Here is a 24,962-nt window from a genome sequence, read left to right on the forward strand (position 1 = left end):
TTGTTAGCTAGAATGGTAATGCTCATTGATATGGTCGGTTCCCCTCTCTCCACTGAGATTCTCTGCCTCTAACCCTATTACAGGGGCTGAGTCACTGGCTTACTGGTGTTCTTCCACGCTGTCCCTAGGAGGGGTGCGTCACTTCAGTGGGTTGAGTCACTGATGTGATCTTCCTGTCTGGGTTGGAGCCCCCCTCGGGTTCGTGCCATGGGGGAGGACTTCGTGGGCTATACTCGGCCTTGTGTCAGGATGGTAAGTTGGTGTTCTGAAGATATCCCTCCAGTGGTGTGGGGGCTGTGCCTTGGCAAAGTGGGTGGGGTTATACCCTGCCTGGTTGGCCCTGTCCGGGGGTATCATCGGACAGGGCAACAGTGTCTCCCGACCCCTCCTGTCTCAGCCTCCAGTATTTATGCTGCAATAGTTTGTGTCGGGGGCTAGGGTCAGTCTGTTATATCTGGAGTATTTCTCATGTCTTATCTGGTGTCCTGTGTGAATTTAAGTATGCTCCCTCTAATTCTCTCTCTCTCTCTCTCTCTCTCTCTCTCTCTCTCTCTCTCTCTCTATTTCTCTCTTCTCTTGGAGGACCTGAGCCCTAGGACCATGCCTCAGGACTACCTGTCCTGATGACTCCTTGCTGTCCCCAGTCCACCTGGTCATGTTGATGCTCCAGTTTCAACTGTTCTGCCTGAGGCTATGGAACCCTGACCTGTTCACTGGATGTGCTACCTGTCCCAGACATGCTGTTTTGGACTCTCTCTCTACCGCACCTGGTGTCTCTAACTCTGAATGATCAGCTATGAAAATCCAACTGACATTTACTCCTGAGGTGCTGACCTGTTGCACCCTCTATAACCACTGTGATTATTATTATTTGACCCTGCTGGTCATCTATGAACATTTGAACATCTTGGCCATGTTCTGTTATAATCTCCACCCGGCACAGCCAGAAGAGGACTGGCCACCCCTCAGAGCCTGGTTCCTCTCTAGGTTTCTTCCTAGGTTCTGGCCTTTCTAGGGAGTTTTTCCTAGCCACCGTGCTTCTACATCTGCATTGCTTGCTGTTTGGGGTTATAGGCTGGGTTTCTGTACAGCACTTTGTGACATCAGCTGATGTAAAAAGGGCTTTATAAATACATTTGATTGATTGATTGATTGTAGCAAAAGCTAGCCTTAGAGCCATTTTACTGGTGGAAGTAGAAGTGTTTTTTTTAAAGTGTAATGCAGTTGATTTGCAATGTTGACACAAACATTATATTAAGCAGGACATTCATACGAGCCTTAAAATCCAGTTCAAATCCAAAAGTAGTGTGAAATGCAATCATAAGCAACATGTAAATAGAGGCTTATTTTTCTGGCACTCTAGAAGAACTCCCCTATTGTTCTGCCACCAACCTGAAAGGGTTCGACTAAACTTGTGATTGCATGTTTAATTCTGATTTTACACAATGTGAATGTTGGTCGTAGCCTGGCGGTTAAGAGCGTTGGGTTAATAACTGAAATGTTGCTGGTTCGAATCCCCGAGCTGACTATGTGAAAAATCTACAAATGTGTCCTTGAGTAATGCGCTTAACCCCAGTCGCTCTGGAGAAGAGCGTCTGCTAAGTGGAGTAAAATGTTTGGCTTCTGCCCAATGTGTAACCTTTAATTAACTAGGCAAGTCAGGGTGTGGGAGTTTCCTCTGGAATTTACACATTTACGACATGACAGACAGTTATGGAGAAGAGAACAGCGCCCCCGTCGAGCAGCATCATACAGTACGGTACCGTGACAGACCGACTGCAGTCAGTCCAGCGACTAGGACAGCAGCGTGTCGTTCTTCAACTTCCATTGACGCCAGAAAAACATATTTTTGTGTGTGTGTGGTTGTGTGCTTTGACAGACGTGATGAGCGGCAGGGTTGGCGACCTCAGCCCGAAGCAGTCTGTTGCATTGGAAGAGGTGAATATCTGTATTGTAGGCTACATTTCTGTATTTGTGTACCAATTATTTCTGTTTGTCGATGTGCCAATCGCCGATACTGTTGAGGACGGTAACACCCGGAACCTAGAAAACATATGGCTACAGTTAATTGTAACTACCAATAGAATATTATTTCATCATGTCGTTCTCCATGAAGTTTCTCTGTAAGGGCGTTTTCACCCAGTTCAGAGCTATACGCCTAGTTCGGTTCACAGAGCTTAATTTGATCAAGTTGGTTTCACATTGGCAAATGTCAAACTAAAATGCCTAAACAAAACCACGTGTTCATGCAAGTAATTTGTTTATTGGAGAAAAATGCTCACGTTAAATCAATATATAATTATCAAAAAGCATAACTTGTGTGTGCCAAACGTCATATTACTTTTGCCTTGGTCTTCCAACAACATGCAGGAGAAACAGCGCAATAGCTGCACCAACTGCGACGTGAATAGGCTATATTCAGTAGCCTATATCCCCTACCCTAATCTTTATCGGCTGCTAATGTAAATGCGCTGCTACTCACAGATATCAAATTACTGTTGGAGTGTAGGCGAGAGCACCAAGGTCAAATTAGTTTCATGTTGGATATTCGGTATTCTGCCGTCAATAGCTATTGAACCAAGCATTCCATCCATGACTATGAACATGATGTATTCTGAATCAGGGGAGGATGGAACAATCCACACATTTTTTTGTTCTTCTGGATTTCAATCTTCAATAGCACTTTAACGAAGATGCCATGACTATGAAATGTATATATTCTGAATCATGGGGAGGATGGAAAATAAGACAGAGAGTTTGTGGTGATATATGTTCCATATAAATGGATTAGAGATGTTTTGTTGATGCGAGTTGGGTGCCTGTTTGATGACATCTAGTTGACATCAGAATTAATGAATACAATTCTATCCATTAAAGGGGCAATCTGGGATTGGTACATCCATTTTTGGACTTTTAAATTATTACTATATAGCCATTGATTCTTGAAGAATGTAACTTAGAAATGCCACGTGAGCAACGGTCTTAACCCATCCGAACCCCAAATCTATGCTTGTTTACTCAATTGTTTGTAAACAATGTAATTGTAAACAAACACTGTATAGCTTCAAAACATGGTTAAAACTATCATTTTGATATCATGGATGGTTAGTCCTTGCATCCATATTCGAGATTCCTTGCGTCTATGTATTTGAGAGTGGTTACATCTCTCATGCAACATTCCCTCAGCTGTTTACCAAATAAAGTGGCGGGGGTAAATGCTTTGTTATTGTTTGAAACCCAGATTGCCCATTTTAAAAGGGGTAGACCTGCAGGACTATTCAATGTCCATGATCCAGACTTACTATCTCATAATTCTGACTTAAACCTAACTGGATTTTCCATTTACCTCCTGGAGGCCTATTATTTCATGAATTAATTCTCAAGATATTATGTAACATTATTTATACCGTATGGAATTGAGTATCTCCAGTCTTGGTTCGTTATTGTCCTTTATGTCAACTTTCTAATATTGTCATGTGTTTATGTTTATATCACGCAAAGCTCAAACATACAAGCAGCTATCTGATTGTTTGTGTTATCTATGTATCTCTACATACCACATTTAATATGCCAGAATCAACAGACGTGTGACAGCGGTGTCACAGATTGAGGCAGTGTGTATGATTATGCTTTCATCTGTCTTATTTTATGAAATTAAACTTGATATCTGAGTATGCTCTCTAGTGGACTTATTTTTGAGATTGTTAACCTATGACTGACAATAGGAATTTCCTTCAGAAGTCACACTATTGAATTTATTTTGACCTGTCCGCTTTGTTTTAATGTGTAAGAATAGATTCACTTCCACATTTTGAGGTGGATTGCATGTGATTTTAGACAAGTGTCTGTGATTTTCTTATAACAATTAATTTTCATGTAATAATGTTCATTCATGTTTACAACTAAACCCGTGTCCATCACTAACACACCTTTGGCCTCTCTCTCTCTCTATCACTGCCACCCCGTTTCATCCTTGGGCAGTTTCGAGAGAGGATTCAGGATGTTCTTCCGCTACTTCCTGCTCATCATGACCACTTCCTGTTGCGCTGGCTCAGAGGTGAGGTAAACTAAAGTTGGTGGGAGACTGAGGCTAACTACAACTGTTGCTTCATCATGGCGTGGTGGTGGGCTTGGAGTTGGACTAATATAATATTCTGATACGAGAGCTGTAAGGCTGTTAATAAGACCATGCATGTATGTCTATGGACAAACTCTCAGGTCTAGCTGGGTTACTGGGATAAGCTACTGAAGAAGTCACATTGAACACGCAGAAAAAGCAGGCACAGATATTGTAGTTTGAACACAACAATTTCAGCAGTTGAAACTTGTATTTCTCAACAGTTTTTCAACACATAGAAGTAACCAACAGCTTTTCAAATAGAAACCAACCTTTAGGGAAGTTACAAAACCTGCTAACAGTAAATGCCTTCAGTTGGGTGTTATGGGGGAAGAGTTTGAGAAAGAGAGAACATTTAGAAACCAAGTTGTTTAGCTTGGACATGGATATTGTTAGAGTGTCTGTGGTCTAGAGTTGATTAGTCGATTAGTCGAGTGACAGGTTGTAGTAACACAGAGAGTGACAGGTTGTAGTAACACAGGGAGTGACAGGTTGTAGTAACACAGGGAGTGACAGGTTGTAGTAACACAGGGAGTGACAGGTTGTAGTAACACAGGGAGTGACAGGTTGTAGTAACACAGGGAGTGACAGGTTGTAGTAACACAGGGAGTGACAGGTTGTAGTAACACAGGGAGTGACAGGTTGTAGTAACACAGGGAGTGACAGGTTGTAGTAACACAGGGAGTGACAGGTTGTAGTAACACAGGGAGTGACAGGTTGTAGTAACACAGGGAGTGACAGGTTGTAGTAACACAGGGAGTGACAGGTTGTAGTAACACAGGGAGTGACAGGTTGTAGTAAAACAGGGAGTGACAGGTTGTAGTAACACAGGGAGTGACAGGTTGTAGTAACACAGGGAGTGACAGGTTGTAGTAACACAGGGAGTGACAGGTTGTAGTAACACAGGGAGTGACAGGTTGTAGTAACACAGGGAGTGACAGGTTGTAGTAACACAGGGAGTGACAGGTTGTAGTAACACAGGGAGTGACAGGTTGTAGTAAAAACACAGGCAGTGACAGGTTGTAGTAAAAACACAGGCAGTGACAGGTTGTAGTAAAAACACAGAGAGTGACAGGTTGTAGTAAAAACACAGAGAGTGACAGGTTGTAGTAAAAACACAGAGAGTGACAGGTTGTAGTAAAACACAGAGTGAGAGTATTGTTTGTATTCTTTAGTTCTTTAGTATTTTAAATGTGAGTGTCTGTCCTTGTCTGTTAGTGTACCAGTGTTTTGTTACTTGTCATGTTTTGTGTTTGTGGACCCCAGGAAGAGTAGATGGGACTGGGCTGAACTCACACAGGCTCTCTGTGTTATTTAGGGCGATGCACATTAAACCTGTAAAACAGGTTAAGGGAGAGAGGGCAATTATCATGGTTCACAAAGGTTCTTTAAAAGCTGAGACATCCCATGGCACTTATCAGAGTAGGGGTGTTAACCCGGGTCGCCTGGCTAAACTCCCAATCTGGCCCTCATACTGTATCTTCATGGCTACTGTCACAAACCTCTTCGTCAGAAGATATGTTGAAATCGCTGTCGGACAAAGTGGACCAATATGCAGAGGATTGCGTGCTCATCATCTTTTATTTAGAATGTGAACACGAGGAAAAAACAATAAACAAAACTCACGACAGGAACAGTGTAGCAGGCTAAACAAAAGCAGTGCTAACATACAACTACCCACAAGTGACAAACAAAACACACACCTACTTATAGGACTCCCAATCAGAGGCAACTAGAAACACCTACCTCCAATTGAGAGTCCAGCAACCAAACCTGCACATAGAAAACTTAATCTAGAACCTACTCATACTAAAACATACACCACAAAACCCCAGAAGACATAAATAACACACCCCTCTAAGCTATACACAAAAAAAACCCACCATACAAAACAAACATGCCACGCCCTGACCAAATAATACAAATAATCCTCTATACTGGTCAGGACGTGACAGCTACCTAATCATCGCCATCTTATAATTGTCTCATTCATCCCCCTCCTCTCCCCTGTAACTATTCCCCAGGTCGTTGCTGTAAATGAGAACGTGTTAAAAAAAAGTGGAAAGACATTTGAATCCAAGGCAAATTATTGCACCAGTCGCCTGCTGCGTTGTGAAAGAGCCATGACATGGGAAATCACTGACATTTTGTATAGAGAATAAAGATATGTAGCTGTGTTACTGTAGACTTCATCCAACAGATTTCAGGGGACATACACTATTGTGACCCATGTGACAGGAGGACGGGGTGAACCGAGAGGTGGTTGACCTCCTTTTTTTATTCTTCCACGCAAACATTGAACAAGTCTGGCGTTGCATAGCAACATCACTCAGAGGTAATGGTCAGTCTGTCTAGACCAGGGATCGGCAACTCGACCACGGCCCCCATTTTGTAGGCCCGTGGATCTAAATGTAATTCATTACAGCTACTAGTGCTGAGCGATTAGTGCTTTTTGAGGTCCGTTTTGATTATTCAAAAAAATATTCACGGTTTTCAATTTCATTTTCGAGGATTTTTTGTTGTTGCGCTATGCATTATGTGGGTTGAATGCTGTAACAACACTGAATAAAACAATCAATACAAGTCCCATGATGGTAGGGACTGCCTATTACTGCTGATCACTTAATAATCTTCATTTACTCACATGACTTTACTGTAATCAAATATTTCAGTTGTTGTTTATTATATTAGTTTTATTTGATGACTTTATTATTTCATTCCAAGTCATCATCTCATCTCTATAGAGCTGCTGTCTGACAAAATCACTATTTTAGTAGTTCTTCAAAGTAAATAAGGCATACTTTATGACTGCTGAATACCAACTGTCAATGGGCTTTTGTCAAGTCCCCTTTCAAAGTGTTTTGCATTACGAGGGATAAAAATTGTCCGTCTCGTGCCTACCTGTCGACTGCGTGAACAAAAATCATGTGATCAAAGGGAAATGTAGTTTTGACTCCAAGTTTTAACAGTTGCTCTTCACCAACTTCATCCTGCAGCCATTGACCTGCATAGTGGGAGGATCTATCGTCAACCAATCACAAGGGTGTTTTGTTTGACCCACAGGAATGTGACCAATGACGTGACTGAAACAGGAAACAACTTTGCCTCAGTTTATGTATACAGTGGATATGTACAAATGAATGTGATATTTGAGGCTCTCACTCTCACCAATTGATTGTACAATGTACAAACATATTTTTAGGTTGTGAGTGTTTGATATGGGGCTGGAGACATGTTTATTTCGACATTAAAGAAAGAAAGAAAAACCTTTTATAGAGAATGTCAGTCACTGCCATGTTGCACTGAGCCTTGCTGTTGGAAACACCACATCAGTGTCCGCTTTTTGCATATTATTGATACAGTATCGCCTTTAGGCTACACCACTGCTGTCATCCTTACCTCCAAGCCTTTACTCATGGTGGATGTATAGGCTAATCTAAGGCAGGACTCTGAAGGCAGTTTGAAATCAGCCACATTAGCCCACCAGTCAACGACTACGACTGCGTTTAGACAGGCAGCCCAATTCTTTTGACCAATCAGATCAGCTTTGACAAAGATCTGACGTGAAAATATCTGATATGATTGGTCAAGAGACCAATTACTGGAAAAAATATCAGAATTGGGCTGCCTGTCTAGATGCAGCCTTTGTGTATTGACCATTCAGAGCTAATTGGGTTCAGTGGGTGTTACTGAGTAGGCTGATAACCCATTTAATGGATGCACAGTCCATAGGTTAGGCTGTAAAATGTAATTAGAATATTCAATACGCACAATATGCTGACTGGGAAGGTGATTTTCCACAGTCAAAGTCCTGCAATAACAGCAGGGTTCTACAGTGCAACCATTTTGCTCACATATGAGCCTAGGTATTTTGTTGTGTGACCTGGAATTTTAATTTAGGACCACCAGTGTGCTAGAAAAAAGGATTTTAGCTTTCAAATTAAATGTATTGGTCGCATACACGTGTTTAGCAGATATTATTGTGGGCGTAGCGAAATGCTTGTGTTTCTAGCTCCCACAGTGCAGTAATATCTAACAAGTAGTATCTTAACAGTTTCACAACATATACACGTAAATCTAAGTAAGGAATGGATTAAGAATATATACATATATGTTAGAGCGGCATTGGACTAAGATACAGTGGTATAGAATACAGTATATACATATGAGATGGGTGATGCAGTATTTATAACCTGAAATGTGGTGCTCCTGAATTTCTTTGTGCGCCTACATTTTTTAAAAACTTTAAGCGCACATGTGCTCCTTGTAAAAAAGGTCCGCTTTAGAGCCCTGAAGAGCTAAGAACTGGTGTTGGAACCTAAATTATTCTCCAATCGTTTCATTCTGAATGGAACCGTCATTTTTTTGGTTCCATTCTGCATTTCTGTTCCGACCTGCAAAATAAAGTTCTGAACCCCCAAAAAAGTACAGGTTTATATCATTCCTTTATGTTCCTTTTTAAACCTCTGAAATCACATTTAGGTCGACATTAAATTACTACCAATCAGTTCGGATAAAGCATCTTGCTATGGAGCGGGCAAGCTGTAGCCTAGTTGTTTACATGCGAGATGGACAGAGTGTAGGGCGCGAGATGTGACTGAAATTTCTCCAGTTGGTGAGAGAGGGTGAAGGAGGAGGCTTTTCTTGAAGCCCTGAGCATCTTGTTATGACATGCATTATCTGAATTAGGCCCATACAATTATACCTTCGGAGGAGCGGCTTCTATCGAGGAACTTTGAATGTCTTTGAAATTCCGAGAGTTGGCTTAACATTGGACCACAGCTAGCTAGCTAGCTAACGAGCTTGTGTGTGCAGAGCGTCATCAGGATTAAAAACGTTTTCCCTTTTGGTAGTTCATAAATCCAATGTGAAACATGGTAACTACATTGCCTTCAGAAAGTATTCATACCCCTTGACCTTTTCCATGTTTTGTTGTGTTACAGCCTGAATTCAAAATGGATTTAAAAAAAAATATTCACCCATCCACAAACAATACCCCATAATGACAAAGTGAAACATGTTTTTAGAAATTCTTGCAGATTTATTGAAAATGAAATACATAAATATCTAATTTACATGCAGTACCGTTCAAAAGTTTGGGGTCACTTAGAAATGTCCTTGATTTTGAAAGAAAAGCACGTTTTTTGTCCATTAAAATAACATCAAATTGATCAGAAATACAGCACTTTCTTCTGAAACTCGTCAGTGTATTCTTGTTCTGAGAAATGAAGGCTATTCCATGCGAGAAATTGCCAAGAAACTGAAGATCACCTACAATGCTGTGTACTACTCCCTTCACAGAACAGCGCAAACCGGCTCTAACCAGAATAGAAAGAGGAGTGGGAGGCCCCGGTGCACAATTGAGCAAGATGAGAAGTACATTAGTGTCTAGTTTGAGAAACAAGTCCTCAATTGGCAGCTTAATTAAATAGTACCCTCAAAACACCAGTCTCAACGTCAACAGTGAAGAGGCGACTCCGGGATGCTGGCCTTCTAGGCAGAGTTCCTCTGTCCGGTGTCTGTGTTACTGTACTGAAGGCCAGCATCCCGGAGTCGCCTCTTCACTGTTGACGTTGAGACTGGTGTTTTGCCGGTACTATTTAATGAAGCTGCCAGTCTCCATTGACCTCATGGTGAAATCCCTGAGCGGTTTCCTTCCTCTCGGGCAACTGAGTTAGGAAGGACGCCTGTATCTTTGTACTGACTGGCTGTATTGATACACCATCCAAAGTGTAATTAATTACTTCACCAGGGTTAGTCACTGTCTGCTTTTTTTTGTTTTACCCATCTACCACTAGGTGACCTTATTTGTGAGGCATTTGAAAACCTCCCTGGTATTTGTGGTTGAATCTGTGTTTGAAATTCACTGCTTGACTGTGGGACCTTACAGGTAATCGTATGTGTGGGGTACAGAGATGAGGTAGTCATTAAAAAATCATGTTAAGCACTATTATAGCAATATAGGTAATAGCATGCCATTTAGGACACAGCCACTGACCGCTGCTGTCAGCTGGCCATTTAATCACCTTAGCTAGAGTATTAGATAGGCTGCTTGGCATCCTCTCCTATCCCTTCTGGGTCAGTACTTCTGTGTCAGTACTTCTGGGCCAGTACTGTACAGTGCTGCTACTGTAAGTGGGAGGTCTGATATAAGGTTTTGGCACACAGTGGAAGGAAGCCTCAGGCAGGCGACCAGCTGCTTTTAATCTCCTAAAGGACCCTTCAAGCTGGAATCTTTCATGGTGAAACAGCCACGTCTGTTTGCAATTTTACAACAACAAAGAAGTTACTGCAAACAACCAACAGTTTTTTTTACCCTCTGACATCATTACACGAGCGATAGAAGAGCACCTGTGCTGCAATTTTTTCTCCCACGCTGTTGCTCAGTTTGGCAACAAAAACAATGGTGATGGGGTGGCCAGTGGCGCAGATTCCCATCTTTAATGGAGGCTAGCGATAGTCTGTTGTCATGGTGACACAACCAGCTCTGCCCTGCTCATTGGCTGAAACCCAGAGTGAGGAATAAATGCAATGTCTGGGTATATAAAGAGAGATGAAAACCAGGGTTTCAGCCAATTATAATTGAAGGCAGTCAATTCAGGAAGTAAACTAAAATCACAATTCAATAATAGAAAAAAAGGACATTCATTTTCAATGACTTCTCAATAAAGTGACAAGTAGAAGCTATTTATTTAAAAAGTTGTAAATTTCTGAACGTAAAATTCAAGTCACATGCCTTCAATTTGAATTAGGCCCAACCCTGATGGAAACTAATTCTTCACAGTCACAGCCATAGCTGACAGTCAATGTGTGTTCCAAATGGAACCCTGTTCCCTCTCTAGTGAACTCAACTTGCACCCTATTCCCTCTAGTGCACTCAAATGGCACCCTATTCCCTCTTCAGTGCACTTCTTTTGACCAGGGCCCATAAGTAGTGCACTAAATATGGAAAAGGGAGCTATTTTGGACACAGCCAGTGCCTCTCATCGTCTTCTCATGAACGAAAAGGGGACTTGGGGTCATTTCCTGTTTGTTTGCTAGTAGTCGTCTGTTGATAATGTTTTTAACATTAGTTGCGGAGGACAAAGATGCTCTGTGTTTCTCAAATAGACATAATACATGTTGAATAACAGACACACACACACACACACACACACATTCCCAATCACCATCAGCTGTTATCTACAACCATAGCTATTATTCACACCCCCCTCCTCTTTCTTCTCATCTTCTCTCTCCCCCTTTCTCTCTGGCCCCTCCTCTCTTTCTTCTCCTCTTCTCTCTCCCCCTTTCTCTCTGGCCCCTCCTCTCTCCCACTTTCTCTCTGGCCCCTCCTCTCTCCCCCTTTCCCTCTGGCCCCTTCTCTTTCTCCTCTCAGCCAGGAACTTCAATGTCACCAAATCAGAGGCCATGCTGAGAAAGGTAACCATCCCAGTCCACCCTCTCCTATGTTGTTCTTATTGAAACATGTAGCTATATGGCTATTGTCTATCTGTTGTATATTGTCAATGGTACCATTAGATTAGCCCTAGTGTGACCAGTGGTTTGTCCAGCCAGCCTAACACAAGCCATCTGAAATAATGTGGGGGAAAGCCCATGGAAAATAGCAGGGATTGTGTCACATAAAAGTGCTGCTCACAAAACGGCATTTAACCTAATGCGGAACATTAATGTGATGAAACCTTTTAGCCTGCTGTACCATTATGTCAGGTGGTATTTGATACCCCTTTCATGCTGAGGGGGTATTTATGCAGGTATTAGTCACTCTGGCAGTCTGACTGATCCACTTAACTCACTATACTCACTGTTCTCCTGTCTGTGTGAGCGTGTGTGCGTGCTTGCATGCCTGCGTTAGAGCGAGGGAGGGGGGGGGAGGGTGCAAAGAACATGCTATTACATGTAAAAACTGTTGTACCATGTTTTATTTCAGCACCTTGACTTCAGGAGGCACATGAACGCAGACACAATCACCACAGAATGGCAGCCTCCAGAGGTACCGCTCTCTTGTATTAATAGTGTGTTACCATGGTATCAATAATGTGTTCTCATGGCTATTGCAGTGTGTTACCGTGGTATTAATAGTGTGTTACCGTGGTATTAATAGTGTGTTATCGTGGTATTAATAGTGTGTTACCGTGGTATTAATAGTGTGTTACCGTGGTATTAATAGTGTGTTACCGTGGTATTAATAGTGTGTTACCGTGGTATTAGTGTGTTACCGTGGTATTAGTGTGTTACCGTGGTATTAATAGTGTGTTACCGTGGTATTAATAGTGTGTTACCGTGGTACTAATAGTGGATTACCGTGGTCTTAATAGTTCGTTACCGTGGTATTTATAATGTGTTACCGTGGTGTTAATAGTGTGTTACTACGGTATTAATAGTGTGTTACCATGGTATTAATAGTGTGTTACCATGGTATTAATAGTTCATTACCATGGTATTTATAATGTGTTACCATGGTATTTATAATGTGTTACCATGGTATTAATGGTGGGTTACCATGGTATTAATAATGTGTTACCATTGTATTTGTGTCCAGGTGATAGAGAAGTACCTGTCAGGTGGGATGTGTGGGTACGACCGTGAGGGAAGCCCCATCTGGTGGGATGTCATCGGCCCCGTGGACCCCAAGGGCCTCTTCCTATCAGCGTCTAAACAGGACTTCATCAAGTCTAAGATCAGAGACTGTGAGATTCTGCAGAAGGAGTGTGAGCTGCAGTCTGAGAGGGTATGAGAGGGTTTCATTCATATGTGGAGGGCCTGGAGTTGTTCCTGAACATACAGTATGACCTGACCAGGACAAACTCCTGGCACTAACCTTACTGAGATTAGATACAAACTCCTGGCACTAACCTTACTGAGATTAGATACAAACTCCTGGCACTAACCTTACTGAGATTAGATACAAACTCCTGGCACTAACCTTACTGAGATTAGATACCGCTAATGAAGTGTTTCTGTCTAGAATCTTTGTCATCCTTGTTGAAAACCTAGGGTTACAGATCTGAGATGACACTTTGATACTCTCTCCATCGCTCTCTCGCTCAATCTCTCTCTCTTTCTCTCTCTCTCTCCTTCCCTCTTTCTCTCTCTCTCTCTCCCTCTGTCTCTGTTTCTTTCTCTCTGCTGTAGTTGGGGAGACATGTTGAAGCCATCACTATGATCTATGACTGTGATGGTCTGGGTCTCAAACATTTATGGAAGCCTGCCATCGAGACTTACGGAGAGGTACACACACACACACACACACACACACACACACACACACACACACACACACACACACACACTGTTCTGTTGAATCCAGAGTGTGAATGTGATGATAATGTGTGATCGTTGTGTTGTTGTTGTACCTCTACAGATCCTGACCATGTTTGAAGACAATTACCCAGAGGGGCCTCAAGAGACTGTTTGTCATCAAAGGTACGTTTCATCACCACTAGCACAGTGGGTTTTCAAACCTTTTCTCGGGGACCCCCTACCGTTCCACAGCTAGCACACCTGAATCAACTTGTCAACTGATCGTCAAGCCCTTGATTATGTGAATCGGGTGAGCAAGTTCAGGTGTATCTGTGTCTTAGTATCACAGTGGTAAACCGACCTGTGTAGTGTGTCTCACATCTCTTTATTTATATATATATATATATACAGTTGAAGTCGGAAGTTTACATACACCTTGGCCAAATAAATTTTAACTCAGTTTTTCACAATTCCTGACATTTAATCCTAGTAAAAATGCCCTGTCTTAGGTCAGTTAGGATCACCACTTTACTTTAAGAATGTGAAATGTCAGAATAATTGTAGAGAGAATGATTTATTTCAGCTTTTATTCTTTCATCACATTCCCAGTGGGTCAGAAGTTTACATACACTCAATTAGTATTTGTTAGCATTGCCTTTAAATTGTTTAACTTGGGTCAAACGTTTCGGTTAGCCTTCCACAAGCCTCCCCCAATAAGTTGGGTGAATTTTGACCCATTTCTCCTGACAGAGCTGGTGTAACTGAGTCAGGTTTGTAGGTCTCCTTGCTTGCACACGCTTTTTCAGTTCTGCACACACATTTTCTATAAGATTGAGGTCAGGGCTTTCTTATGGCCACTCCAATACCTTGACTTTGTTGTCCTTAAGCCATTTTGCCACAACTTTGGAAGTATGCTTGGGATCATTGTCCATTTGGAAGACCCATTTGCGACCAAGCTTTAACTTCCTGACTGATGTCTTGAGATGTTGCTTCAATATGTCCACATAATTTTCCTCCCTCATGATGCCATCTATTTGTGAAGTGCACTAGTCCCTCCTGCAGCAAAGCACCCCCACAAGATGATGCTGCCATCCCTGTGCTTCACGGTTGGGATGGTGTTCTTCGGCTTGCAATCCTCCCCCTTTTTCCTCCAAACATAATGATGGTCATTATGGCCAAACAGTTCTATTTTTGTTTCATCAGACCAGAGGACATTTCTCCAAAAAGTACGATATTTTTCCCCATGTGCAGTTGCAAACCGTAGTCTGGCTTTTTTATGGTGGTTTTGGAGCATTGGCTTCTTCCTTGCTGAGCGACCTTTCAGGTTATGTCGTTATAGGACTCGTTTTACTGTGGATATAGATACTTTTGTACCCGTCTCCTTCAGCATCTTCACAGGGTCCTTTGCTGTATTTCTGGGATTGATTTGCACTTTTCGCACCCAAGTACGTTCATCTCTAGGAGACAGAATGCGTCTCCTTCCTGAGCAGTATGACGGCTGCTTGGTCCCATGGTGTTTATACTAGCGTACTATTGTTTGTACAGATGAACGTGGTATCTTCAGGTGTTTGGAAATTGCTCCCAAGGATGACACCAGATGTTTTCTGAGGTCTTGGCTGATTTCTTTTGATTTTCCCATGATGTCAAGCAAAGAGGCACTGAGTTTGAAGGTAGGCCTTGAAATACATCCACAGGTACACCTCCAATTGACTCAAATAATGTCAATTAGCCTATCAGAAGCATCTAAAGCCATGACATCATTTTCTGGAATTTTCCAAGCTGTTTAAAGGCACAGTCAACGTAGTGTATGTAAACTTCTGACCCACTAGAATTGTGATACAGTGAATTATAAGTGAAATGATCTGTCTGTAAACAAATGTTGGGAAAATTACTTATGTCATGCACAAAGTAGATGTCCAAACTATAGTTTGTTAACAACTAAGTGTATGTAAACTAAGTGTATGTAAACTTCCGACTTTAACTGTGTATATTATGTGATACTTTTGGCCCCTTTTTTCCCCTAATTTAGTGATATCTAATTGGTAGTTACAGTCTTGTCCCATTGCTGCAACTCCCGTATGCACTTGGGAGATGCGAAGTTCGAGAGCCGTGCGCCCTCCGAAACACGACCATGCCAAGCTGCACTGCTTCTTGACACACTGCTCACTTAACCCGGAAGCCAGCCGCACCAATGTGTGGGAGGAAACACCGTACAGCTAGCGACTGAAGTCAGCTTGCATGCGCCTGGCCCGCCACAAGGAGTCGCTAGAGTGCGATGGGACAAGGACGTCCCAGCCGGCCAAACCCTCACCTAACCCGGACGACGCTGGACCAATTGTGCGCCGCCTCACGGTCGCGGCCGGCTGCGACACAGCCCGGGATCGAACCCAGATCTGTAGTGACGCCTCTGCCGCTGCGCAACTGTGACTCACATCTCTTAAACCTGTATGAGACACCAGTGTATCGCACCATACTGTCGTTTACATGGTCCTTTCTCCCCTCCACCTCTCCTCAGCCCCTAAGCTCTTCCCTGTGGCTTACAACCTCATCAAGCACTTCCTGAGTGAGATCACCCGCAACAAGATCATCATCCTGGGGGGTGAGACACTTCCTTATTGACATCGGAATGTTCCCATAAAAATGTACTGTTCTAGAATGCTGAGTAAAGAATTGTCAGCTCTATGGATGCCATTTCTATTAGCCTCACACTAAGTTGTGAATACATACAGTATGTATACCCATCTTAACCCTACATGTAGATGAAGGTTATGCATGTACTAACTGTTATCCGCTCAGAATAAGCTTCTCCTAAATGACTGAAATGGTAACATCTGTCTCTCTCTCTCCTCACCTGTGTGTTGTGCAGCCAACTGGCAGGAGGTGTTGTTGAACTACATAGACCCGGAGCAGCTTCCTGCCGCGTACGGAGGGAAACTCACCGACCCTGACGGGGACCCTCGCTGTAGGAACAAGGTGAGCTCACACCACCAGGAAGTGGGACGCTTTTTTAATGGGGGGGGGGGGGCAGTTTTTTCATGATCCCCATTCTCATGTTGCTACAGCTGGAATGATAGGCTGGAGAGTTCAATTCTGTACTCATTATTGCTCTTAAGTAGTTTTCTTTTGGCGCTTTTTTTTTTTCATACATGGTGACTACGTTTCTGACTTGCTGTTTCAGCATTTAGTCGTTTCTCCACACCTGCCTTAGTGGTTTTGCAGTAGGATGCTGCATACTAGATACTAGGCTGTGAGATGAGAGCAGCTTTGCTTTGCTGCCTGTGACCACAAGATGCAGTAGGTAGGACTAGTGATTTATAAGCTACATCCTGCTGTCAGTGGGGCTAGATAAGGAGTCTCTGTCAGACAGTTGAACTCCTATGGGTGATCCGTTGAGATTGTGGACTGTACAGCATCAAGAAACGATTCACGACCAGTCTTGACAGGCTCTTCATTCCTTCTGGTCACTGAGATGTTATAGGAGCTCCAGATGGTATCCTTTGGGTCTGCTCCCACGGGGTTCAGTCTGATGGTGATTGGGTATTTTATGTTAGACAATGTTGCTGTCATGGATCTGCTTCTTCTTGCTCTACAGTTCAGTCCTACCTTTTCACCTTGGACCTCGCTGCTAGCCAACACCGCCAATGGCCCTTTAGTCATCTTCATGCCATTAAATGCAGTTAGTTGTTGCCTAGATGCAGGCTTGGGCAGACACATGCTGACTGATAAATTGGTAATTTCATTACCCAGAAAAACTGATCTTATGTCTGATGTTTCTGTAGATACATAGGTAGAGATGTCTTCCTAACCGGAGATGAGGAGCAGGAAGGAGGACAGGTCTTGGTCATTCCAAATGAGGCCCAGGAAAATCTCATAGAACTCTTGGAATCTTTGAGTATTTTTGGAATGACTTTGGAATCTTCAGGAAGACTAAGATTCTAAGGACTGAAACTCTCTACTTCCATTCCATTTTTGAGTCATTTAGCCATTTTCAACACGTGAACAGGAGTTTAGTTTTTATCCTTGGTAGCTGTCTAGCCCCTGACTTTCTAGCTATCCCATTAGTTTATTTGTAGTGTTTCGGTCAGGTACTTGGTGGAGCATTTCTTACTTGTTGACTTCTCTGTGAACGTGAAGAACTGATGCTCAATCCAGAGGCATGTAGAGACATGACAAAGCAATTGAAATGTGTTTGATGAGACATTGGTCTGAACTAGGTTAACGCCTTGTTGGCCGAGTTCAGACCAAAGTCTCATCAGATATAGTTTCTAAGTGTTATCATATCAAGGGTCAAGACTTCTAGTAGTTCTACAGTCTATGTGTGGAATGTTGCAACTTCTTCTGTGACTGTGAGGCGCTGGAAGGTCGTGCAGACATCATCACCTATTTACTGTATAGAGAGATTAGATTAGGGGGTCTGTGTGTACAGTACAGTGTACAAGGCAGATTATGCAACAGTCAGTCAAAGTTGAAAAGTCATCTTTAACACGTTTACTGTTGGCAGTGCCACATGCGTTTGGGCCTGTTTGTGTCTGCACCCGAGCTCAGTTTGTTCACCTGCAACCACCCGCAATTGCTAATAATCCATCTGCAACAGTACGACTATATGTGATAAAGTGAAAATGTCAGGCCCTCACCTGACACCAAACCACTAATATAGAAAATACACTGTACAGTCAGCGATGACCAAAATATTTTTTGACATAACGTTTTTAGATAGGCCTATGTTTCTGTTTATAATTTCCAACATTTTGTTAGGCTATTTTCAACTTGTCTATAATTAGACACGTGTAGCTTCTCTTCTGTCATTATACTGTATGTTTCCTTAGAAGACTAAATAAACTCTTCCTCACCAGAATAACATACATCGATAGAATGAATCCTTCAATCTAGTTCGCATCGGTAAAGCTTGTTTTCTCTTTCCTAAAGCCACTTGCCCCGTGGATATAACCGCATCACTAGTGCTCAGCTCTCAACATTCCCCATGGCTTTCTGTGTGATCCAGACATGTAATGGTCCTGTGTGATCCCAGACATGTAATGGTCCTGTGTGATCCCAGACATGTAATGGTCCTGTGTGATCCCAGACATGTAATGGTCCTGTGTGATCCCAGACATGTAATGGTCCTGTGTGATCCCAGACATGTAATGGTCCTGTGTGATCCCAGACATGTAGTGGTCCTGTGTGAATTAACTGTGGACTGATGCTAATCACAACGTTCTCATGGTTGGAGTGAACCGTCATCCTCCATCTTTCTCTCCCTCCATTCACATGGAATATACCACTCCTTACTGCCCCTTGTTGGTAGCTTTTAGTTACTGCTGGTGCTTAAATGTTTTATTCTTCTGTCTGATTGGTTGAGCTGAGGGCTCCCTCATGTTTTTGGTTCCACTGAGGCTTCCTGTCATGAGTTTGGTTGCGCTGAGAGCTGAGGGCTTCCTCTCATGTGTTTGGTAGGGCTGAGGGCTCCCTCATGTTTTTAGTTGCACTGAGGGCTTCCTCTCATGTGTTTGGTAGGGCTGAAGGCTGAGGGCTCCCTCTCATGTGTTTGGTAGGGCTGAAGGCTGAGGGCTCCCTCTCATGTGTTTGGTAGGGCTGAAGGCTGAGGGCTCCCTCCCATGTGTTTGGTAGGGCTGAAGGCTGAGGGCTCCCTCTCATGTGTTTGGTAGGGCTGAAGGCTGAGGGCTTCCTCTCATGTGTTTGGTAGGGCTGAAGGCTGAGGGCTTCCTCTCATGTGTTTGGTAGGGCTGAAGGCTGAGGGCTCCCTCCCATGTGTTTGGTAGGGCTGAAGGCTGAGGGCTTCCTCTCATGTGTTTGGTAGGGCTGAAGGCTGAGGGCTCCCTCCCATGTGTTTGGTAGGGCTGAAGGCTGAGGGCTTCCTCTCATGTATGTTTCGGGTTACTACAGAGGAAGACTAGATTAACCAGTAGAATGAGGACAGTCAGTGTGGTCAAATAAAATTTGCTGTTCTTGTTTTTATGCAAATAAATAAACAACGGACGTCAGAAACGTATACTCTGGACTCTCATTTCCAAACTATGAAACCTCAGAAATGTTCATAGTTGTAAGTAAGCCTTTCTTTTTTTTATATCCTTTTATTTCCTTCCCTCAAAAGAAAAGAAAACGTGTTTATTCCCCTAACATTTTTCCTGCTAACTTTCATAGTATTTTTCTCAGCTGGACCCACACCATCCATCCTCTAACATTGTATCAATGTGTTCCAGATCCACTATGCAGGGCCGGTACCTGCTTCCTACTTCGTGAGGGAGTCAGTGAAGGTGGATTATGAACAGTGTCTGACAGTCAGCCGAGGCTCCTCACAGCAACTGGAGTATGAGATACTCTTCCCTGGCTGTGTGCTCCGGTGAGTGGGGAACTGTTAACCTCTCTATCCCTCCCTCACCATCTCTGTTCCTCATTCTTTTTCTTTTACTGTATGCGTGTTGTGTATAGTGTAAGCCAAAAGGAAAATGAATCCATTCCTATTTCTTCCTGCTGTTTCCTGTGTGTGTCCCATGCAGGTGGCAGTTTTCCAGTGATGGGGCAGACATCGGCTTTGGGGTGTTTATGAAGGGTAAGATGGGGCAGAGGCAGAACGCATCGCAGATGCAGGAGGTGGTTCCCAGCCAGAGATACAATACCCACCTGGTGCCTGAGGACGGCTCTCTCACCTGCAGCGAGCCTGGAATCTGTGAGTACAGGAGATAAGGGAGAAATCTATGCTAAAAAGGCTAGACGACATGGAGAATTGGGCAGGGGCACATGAGAACCAGGCCTGGCATACAGGGATACGAAGGCTGCATTTACACAGGCAGCCCAATTCTGAACTTTTTCCACTAATTGTTCTTTTGACCAATCAGATCAGCTTTTATGCCATAATTTGGCAAAAGATCAGAAATGGGCTGCTAGTGTAAACGCTGCCAAAGAGGACAAGGGCAATGGTCAAGGTGTAGAAGGACTTGACTGAGGAGAGACATCTAAGTTGTTTTCTTTTGCTTCTCCAGATGTGCTGCGGTTTGACAACACCTACAGTATCTTCCAGTCCAAACACATTAGCTTTACTGTCGAGGTCCTGCTCCCCGGCCAATCGCAGTCTCTGAAGAATATGATTGGGATGGAATCTGGGCCCAGCAACCAATCACAGTCCCTGAAGAACAGGAGTCTGTCAGAATCTGGGGCTAGCAGCCAATCACAGTCTCTGAAAAATAGGGGTGGGTCAGAAAGGGGGGCTAGCAGCCAATCGCAGTCTCTGAAAAACAGGGGTGGGTCAGAAAGGGGGGCTAGCAGCCAATCGCAGTCTCTGAAGAACAGGGGTGGGCTGGAATCTGGGGCCAGCAGCCAATCGTGACAGACGTTACTGAGTTGCTAATCTCTCGTGGACAGATTCTCGTGGACAGATGAAACGGGTGAGAATCTGTCAAAGCTCACGTAGAATTATATGATTACAAGCAGCAGTAGCTCCTCGTTTTGGGTTTACGTCATTGATTATTTGGACAAATCAGGATTGGGTGAAGGCGGTGCTTAAACTGTTGCAGTGATTTTCAAGCCTGTGTGCAGATGATAAATTGTTTCCACTAGATTCCACAGCCACAAAGTCAAAATCTTTTCTTTTTTTTGCCATGATAAACACTGGTGAAATTAGGTTTGGCTGAGAGTTTCCGTTTGGGAAGGAGGAGACTTCGCTTCCTTTGCACAAAGTTAATCAGAATTGTTAACGGCAGTCCCCCCCAGAAGTAAAACAGGAAATGAGATCATTTTACTTCTAGGTAACCGAGATTACTGAGTTGCTAGCCTGTCGTAGATTATAGTGCGTCCCAAATGCCACCCTATTCCATATAAAGTGCACTTTGGGACACAAGCCCGAGTCTTATCCCCAACCATGGTCAGTGAAAACTTGAAAGCACTGAAACAGACCCCACTGGTCCGCACTGAGGGATTTCATCTGACCATGGACCGCTCCATATGCTGCTCACAAACAAAAGTATGTAGCTCTGATCCAGAGGGTTACATGTGGCTTGCTGATGCTGAGACTTCAACATCAGCAAGCTGCACGTAACGCCCTGGAACAGAGCTAGGACGTACGATGAAGAGAAACCAAGAGTTCCACAACTCAGGGTCCCTGGAATGGAGATGTATTCAAACAAAAACGTCAATAACAACTGGCTTACTTGAACAATAATACAGTATGTTTATGGAAGAGATATTTTATCTCATAGACCGTACTACTACTATAGATGAACGTCATTGAAGGTTATTGTTCAGGGCGTATTATTTTGCAGTGCTGAACAGGGTACATAGCCACAGAGCAGGGCGTATTATTTTGCAGTGCTGAACAGGGTACATAGCCACAGAGCAGGGCGTATTATTTTGCAGTGCTGAACAGGGTACATAGCCACAGAGCAGGGCGTATTATTTTGCAGTGCTGAACAACCTTATCAAAATTCAAGGAATAAGGAAAGACTTCAGAGATTCATCCTCTCTCTCTCTCTCTCTCTGTTTCTCTCTCGCTCTCTCAATTTGCTTTATTGGCATGACGTAACAATGTACATATTGCCAAAGTGTACTTTAAGTGATACATTTACCATTTTAACATAATTCAAATAATAATACTCAAGATTATTAACGGGATAATCAATAACAACAATAATCAAGGGTATAAATAACCATACATTAAACAATAACATAGAGGACATTGCAGGTTGGTTGGTCTGTCAGACACTGCCCCTCATTTTATGGCAGGCAGCGGTTTTGGGCTTCTGAGTGGCGCAGCGGTCTAAGGCACTGCAATTCAGTGCTAGAGGCGTCACTACAGAGCCTGGTTCAATTCCAGGCAGTATCACAACTGGCTGTGATTGGGAGTCTCAAAGGGCGGCGCACAATTGGCCCAGCGTCGTCCGGGTTTGTCCGGGGTAGACCGTCATTGTAAATAAGAATTTGTTCTTAACTGACTTGTCTAGTTAAATAAAGGTAAAATACAAATGTAGTGCGCTGCCAACCCACAGCTCTCTGCGTCCTCCCCCAACAGGACAGGTAGCCTATTGCTCTTTTTGGAGTTTTATTGTTAGTGGATATTGTCCTAATTCTGCCCTGCATGCATTGTTTGTAGTTTTTCTCTGACAATGTAGGATAATCTTACAGAACTCTGCATGCAGGGTTTCAATTAGGTGTTGGTCCCATTGGGTAAAATCTTTGCAAGTGGACCCCACACCTCGCTGCCATAAATTGCAATTGGTTCAATGACACATTCAATTCGTTTTAGCTAATTGGTATTTCAATTTGAATTGGGTTTTTTTAATGGCGTAGAATGCCCTGCGTGCTTTCTCTCTCAGTTCATTCACTGCCCCGCTTAGGTGTCCAGTTGAGCTTATTTTTAAACCTAAGTAATTGTAACCTAAACCTAAGTAATCTCTCTTTCTCTCTCTCTCCTCCTCCTCCTCTCCTCCTCCTCAGGCCACTTTGAGTGTGTATTTTCTTTTTGTCATCAAACAGTTCTGTTGAATATTTGAAATCCATACGTTGACATACCAGTAGTTTTATTTTCAGGGAAAACAAATCTATATTTAGTATTATTAAAGCAAGACCTGTGAGAAAGCTAATATCCACTGTACATAGTATTGTATGGTTAAGCATCAATGCAGTACAGCAGGGGTTCTTGTTCACGTGTATTACTGTTTACAGAGATAACCCAAGCTATATTAAATATACCATCCACTTGACCTTTTTTTATTTGAGGGAAAATGTTGATTTGAAGCTCATTTCCTGTAATTCAACGTAGTTTAACAAGACTCATGACATCTTTCAGATAGGCTATTTACATATGAATAATAGATAAGGAAGATAAAGTCTAGACCCGAGTTCCCCAAATGTTACCAAATGTGTTTTATGATCATTTATATGAACCCTCAATTGAATTATACATATTCTCTTTTACAGAAAGTGAATAGATCAATGGATCAATTTGATAGCAATAGAGTCACACATTGTGTAAGATTACTTGTATAAGATCCAATTTCTTTGACTCCTCGGCATTAGAATGTCATAGCTTAGCTTCTAAATGTTATAGAGACAAACCAAAGATATTAATTCCCATGTGCATCAGAGTCATGTCTTCCTCTGGCATTTTACCGCTTGTTGCTAGCTTAAAGCATTTTTTTTTTTTTTACCACTCAAATCAAGGAAGGTCCTGTGCCACCTTCCCACGAAACGTTGGCGCCTATAGGGGGCATGCCCCCTAGGTTGGGAACCCCTGCACTAGAATGACATTCCATGTTGTTGAGTAATTTGAAGCGGCTTGTTGCTGTATATGGGCGATTCTGCAACTACAGGCCTTTTGGGGTCCCAGGGGTATCTTGTTAATTTACATATGTTAAATTGACACTCAAATAACCGTAAACTTTTGTTTTCATTATTATAATTTTTTTCTGGGGGTCACTGTTTCGCATTTAGTTTAATTTTAGCATAATTTATTTGCACCAAAGAAAACAAGTGATAAACAACAATACGGATAATAATAAAACAGTGTACAGGTGTGGTTGTAAGCCCAAGGGCTGATTATAAAAATCACCATAAAAAAACTATATACAATATATAAGTACCAAAATAAAAAAGGTTTGTTAAAACAGATTACTGAGTAGTTTGGTTCATCAGGCTGACCTCCAGTCTTCATGGAGGAGATTACTGAGTAGTTTGGATCATCAGGCTGACCCCCAGTCTTCATGGAGGAGATTACTGAGTAGTTTGGTTCATCAGGCTGACCTCCAGTCTTCATGGAGGAGATTACTGAGTAGTTTGGATCATCAGGCTGACCCCCAGTCTTCATGGAGGAGATTACTGAGTAGTTTGGATCATCAGGCTGACCCACAGTCTTCATGGAGGAGATTACTGAGTAGTTTGGTTCATCAGGCTGACCTCCAGTCTTCATGGAGGAGATTACTGAGTAGTTTGGATCATCAGGCTGACCCACAGTCTTCATGGAGGAGATTACTGAGTAGTTTGGTTCATCAGGCTGACCCCCAGTCTTCATGGAGGAGATTACTGAGTAGTTTGGTTCATCAGGCTGACCTCCAGTCTTCATGGAGGAGATTACTGAGTAGTTTGGATCATCAGGCTGACCTCCAGTCTTCATGGAGGGGATTACTGAGTATTTTGGTTCATCAGGCTGACCTCCAGTCTTCATGGAGGAGATTACTGAGTAGTTTGGTTCATCAGGCTGACCTCCAGTCTTCATGGAGGAGATTACTGAGTAGTTTGGTTCATCAGGCTGACCACCAGTCTTCATGGAGGAGATTACTGAGTAGTTTGGATCATCAGGCTGACCCCCAGTCTTCATGGAGGAGATTACTGAGTAGTTTGGTTCATCAGGCTGACCCCCAGTCTTCATGGAGGAGATTACTGAGTAGTTTGGATCATCAGGCTGACCCCCAGTCTTCATGGAGGAGATTACTGAGTAGTTTGGATCATCAGGCTGACCGTCAGTCTTCATGGAGGAGATTACTGAGTAGTTTGGATCATCAGGCTGACCCCCAGTCTTCACTTGAAGTTACTGAGGGATGATGAGGTTTTGGCAATGTGAAGATCAGAATTCCAGAGTATGGTACCTCTGTAT

General features: G+C 42.9%; 1 protein-coding gene across 1 annotated transcript; it reads left to right on the top strand.

Annotated features, from left to right (window-relative positions):
- The first annotated feature begins 1,638 nt into the window (after positions 1–1,638).
- On the top strand, positions 1,639–23,980 carry LOC106570827 (SEC14-like protein 2). The gene is given in 13 exon segments (XM_014143376.2): positions 1,639–1,938; positions 3,982–4,057; positions 11,496–11,539; positions 12,048–12,110; positions 12,660–12,848; positions 13,253–13,348; positions 13,482–13,514; positions 13,516–13,543; positions 15,876–15,959; positions 16,227–16,333; positions 19,582–19,721; positions 19,879–20,048; positions 20,362–23,980. Coding segments are annotated over 13 exon segments (1,599 nt in total). The 5' UTR covers positions 1,639–1,713; the 3' UTR covers positions 20,706–23,980.
- The last annotated feature ends 982 nt before the right edge of the window (positions 23,981–24,962 follow it).

This window comes from Salmo salar, chromosome ssa15 (genome assembly GCF_905237065.1).
Source record: "Salmo salar chromosome ssa15, Ssal_v3.1, whole genome shotgun sequence".
NCBI lineage: Eukaryota > Metazoa > Chordata > Actinopteri > Salmoniformes > Salmonidae > Salmo > Salmo salar.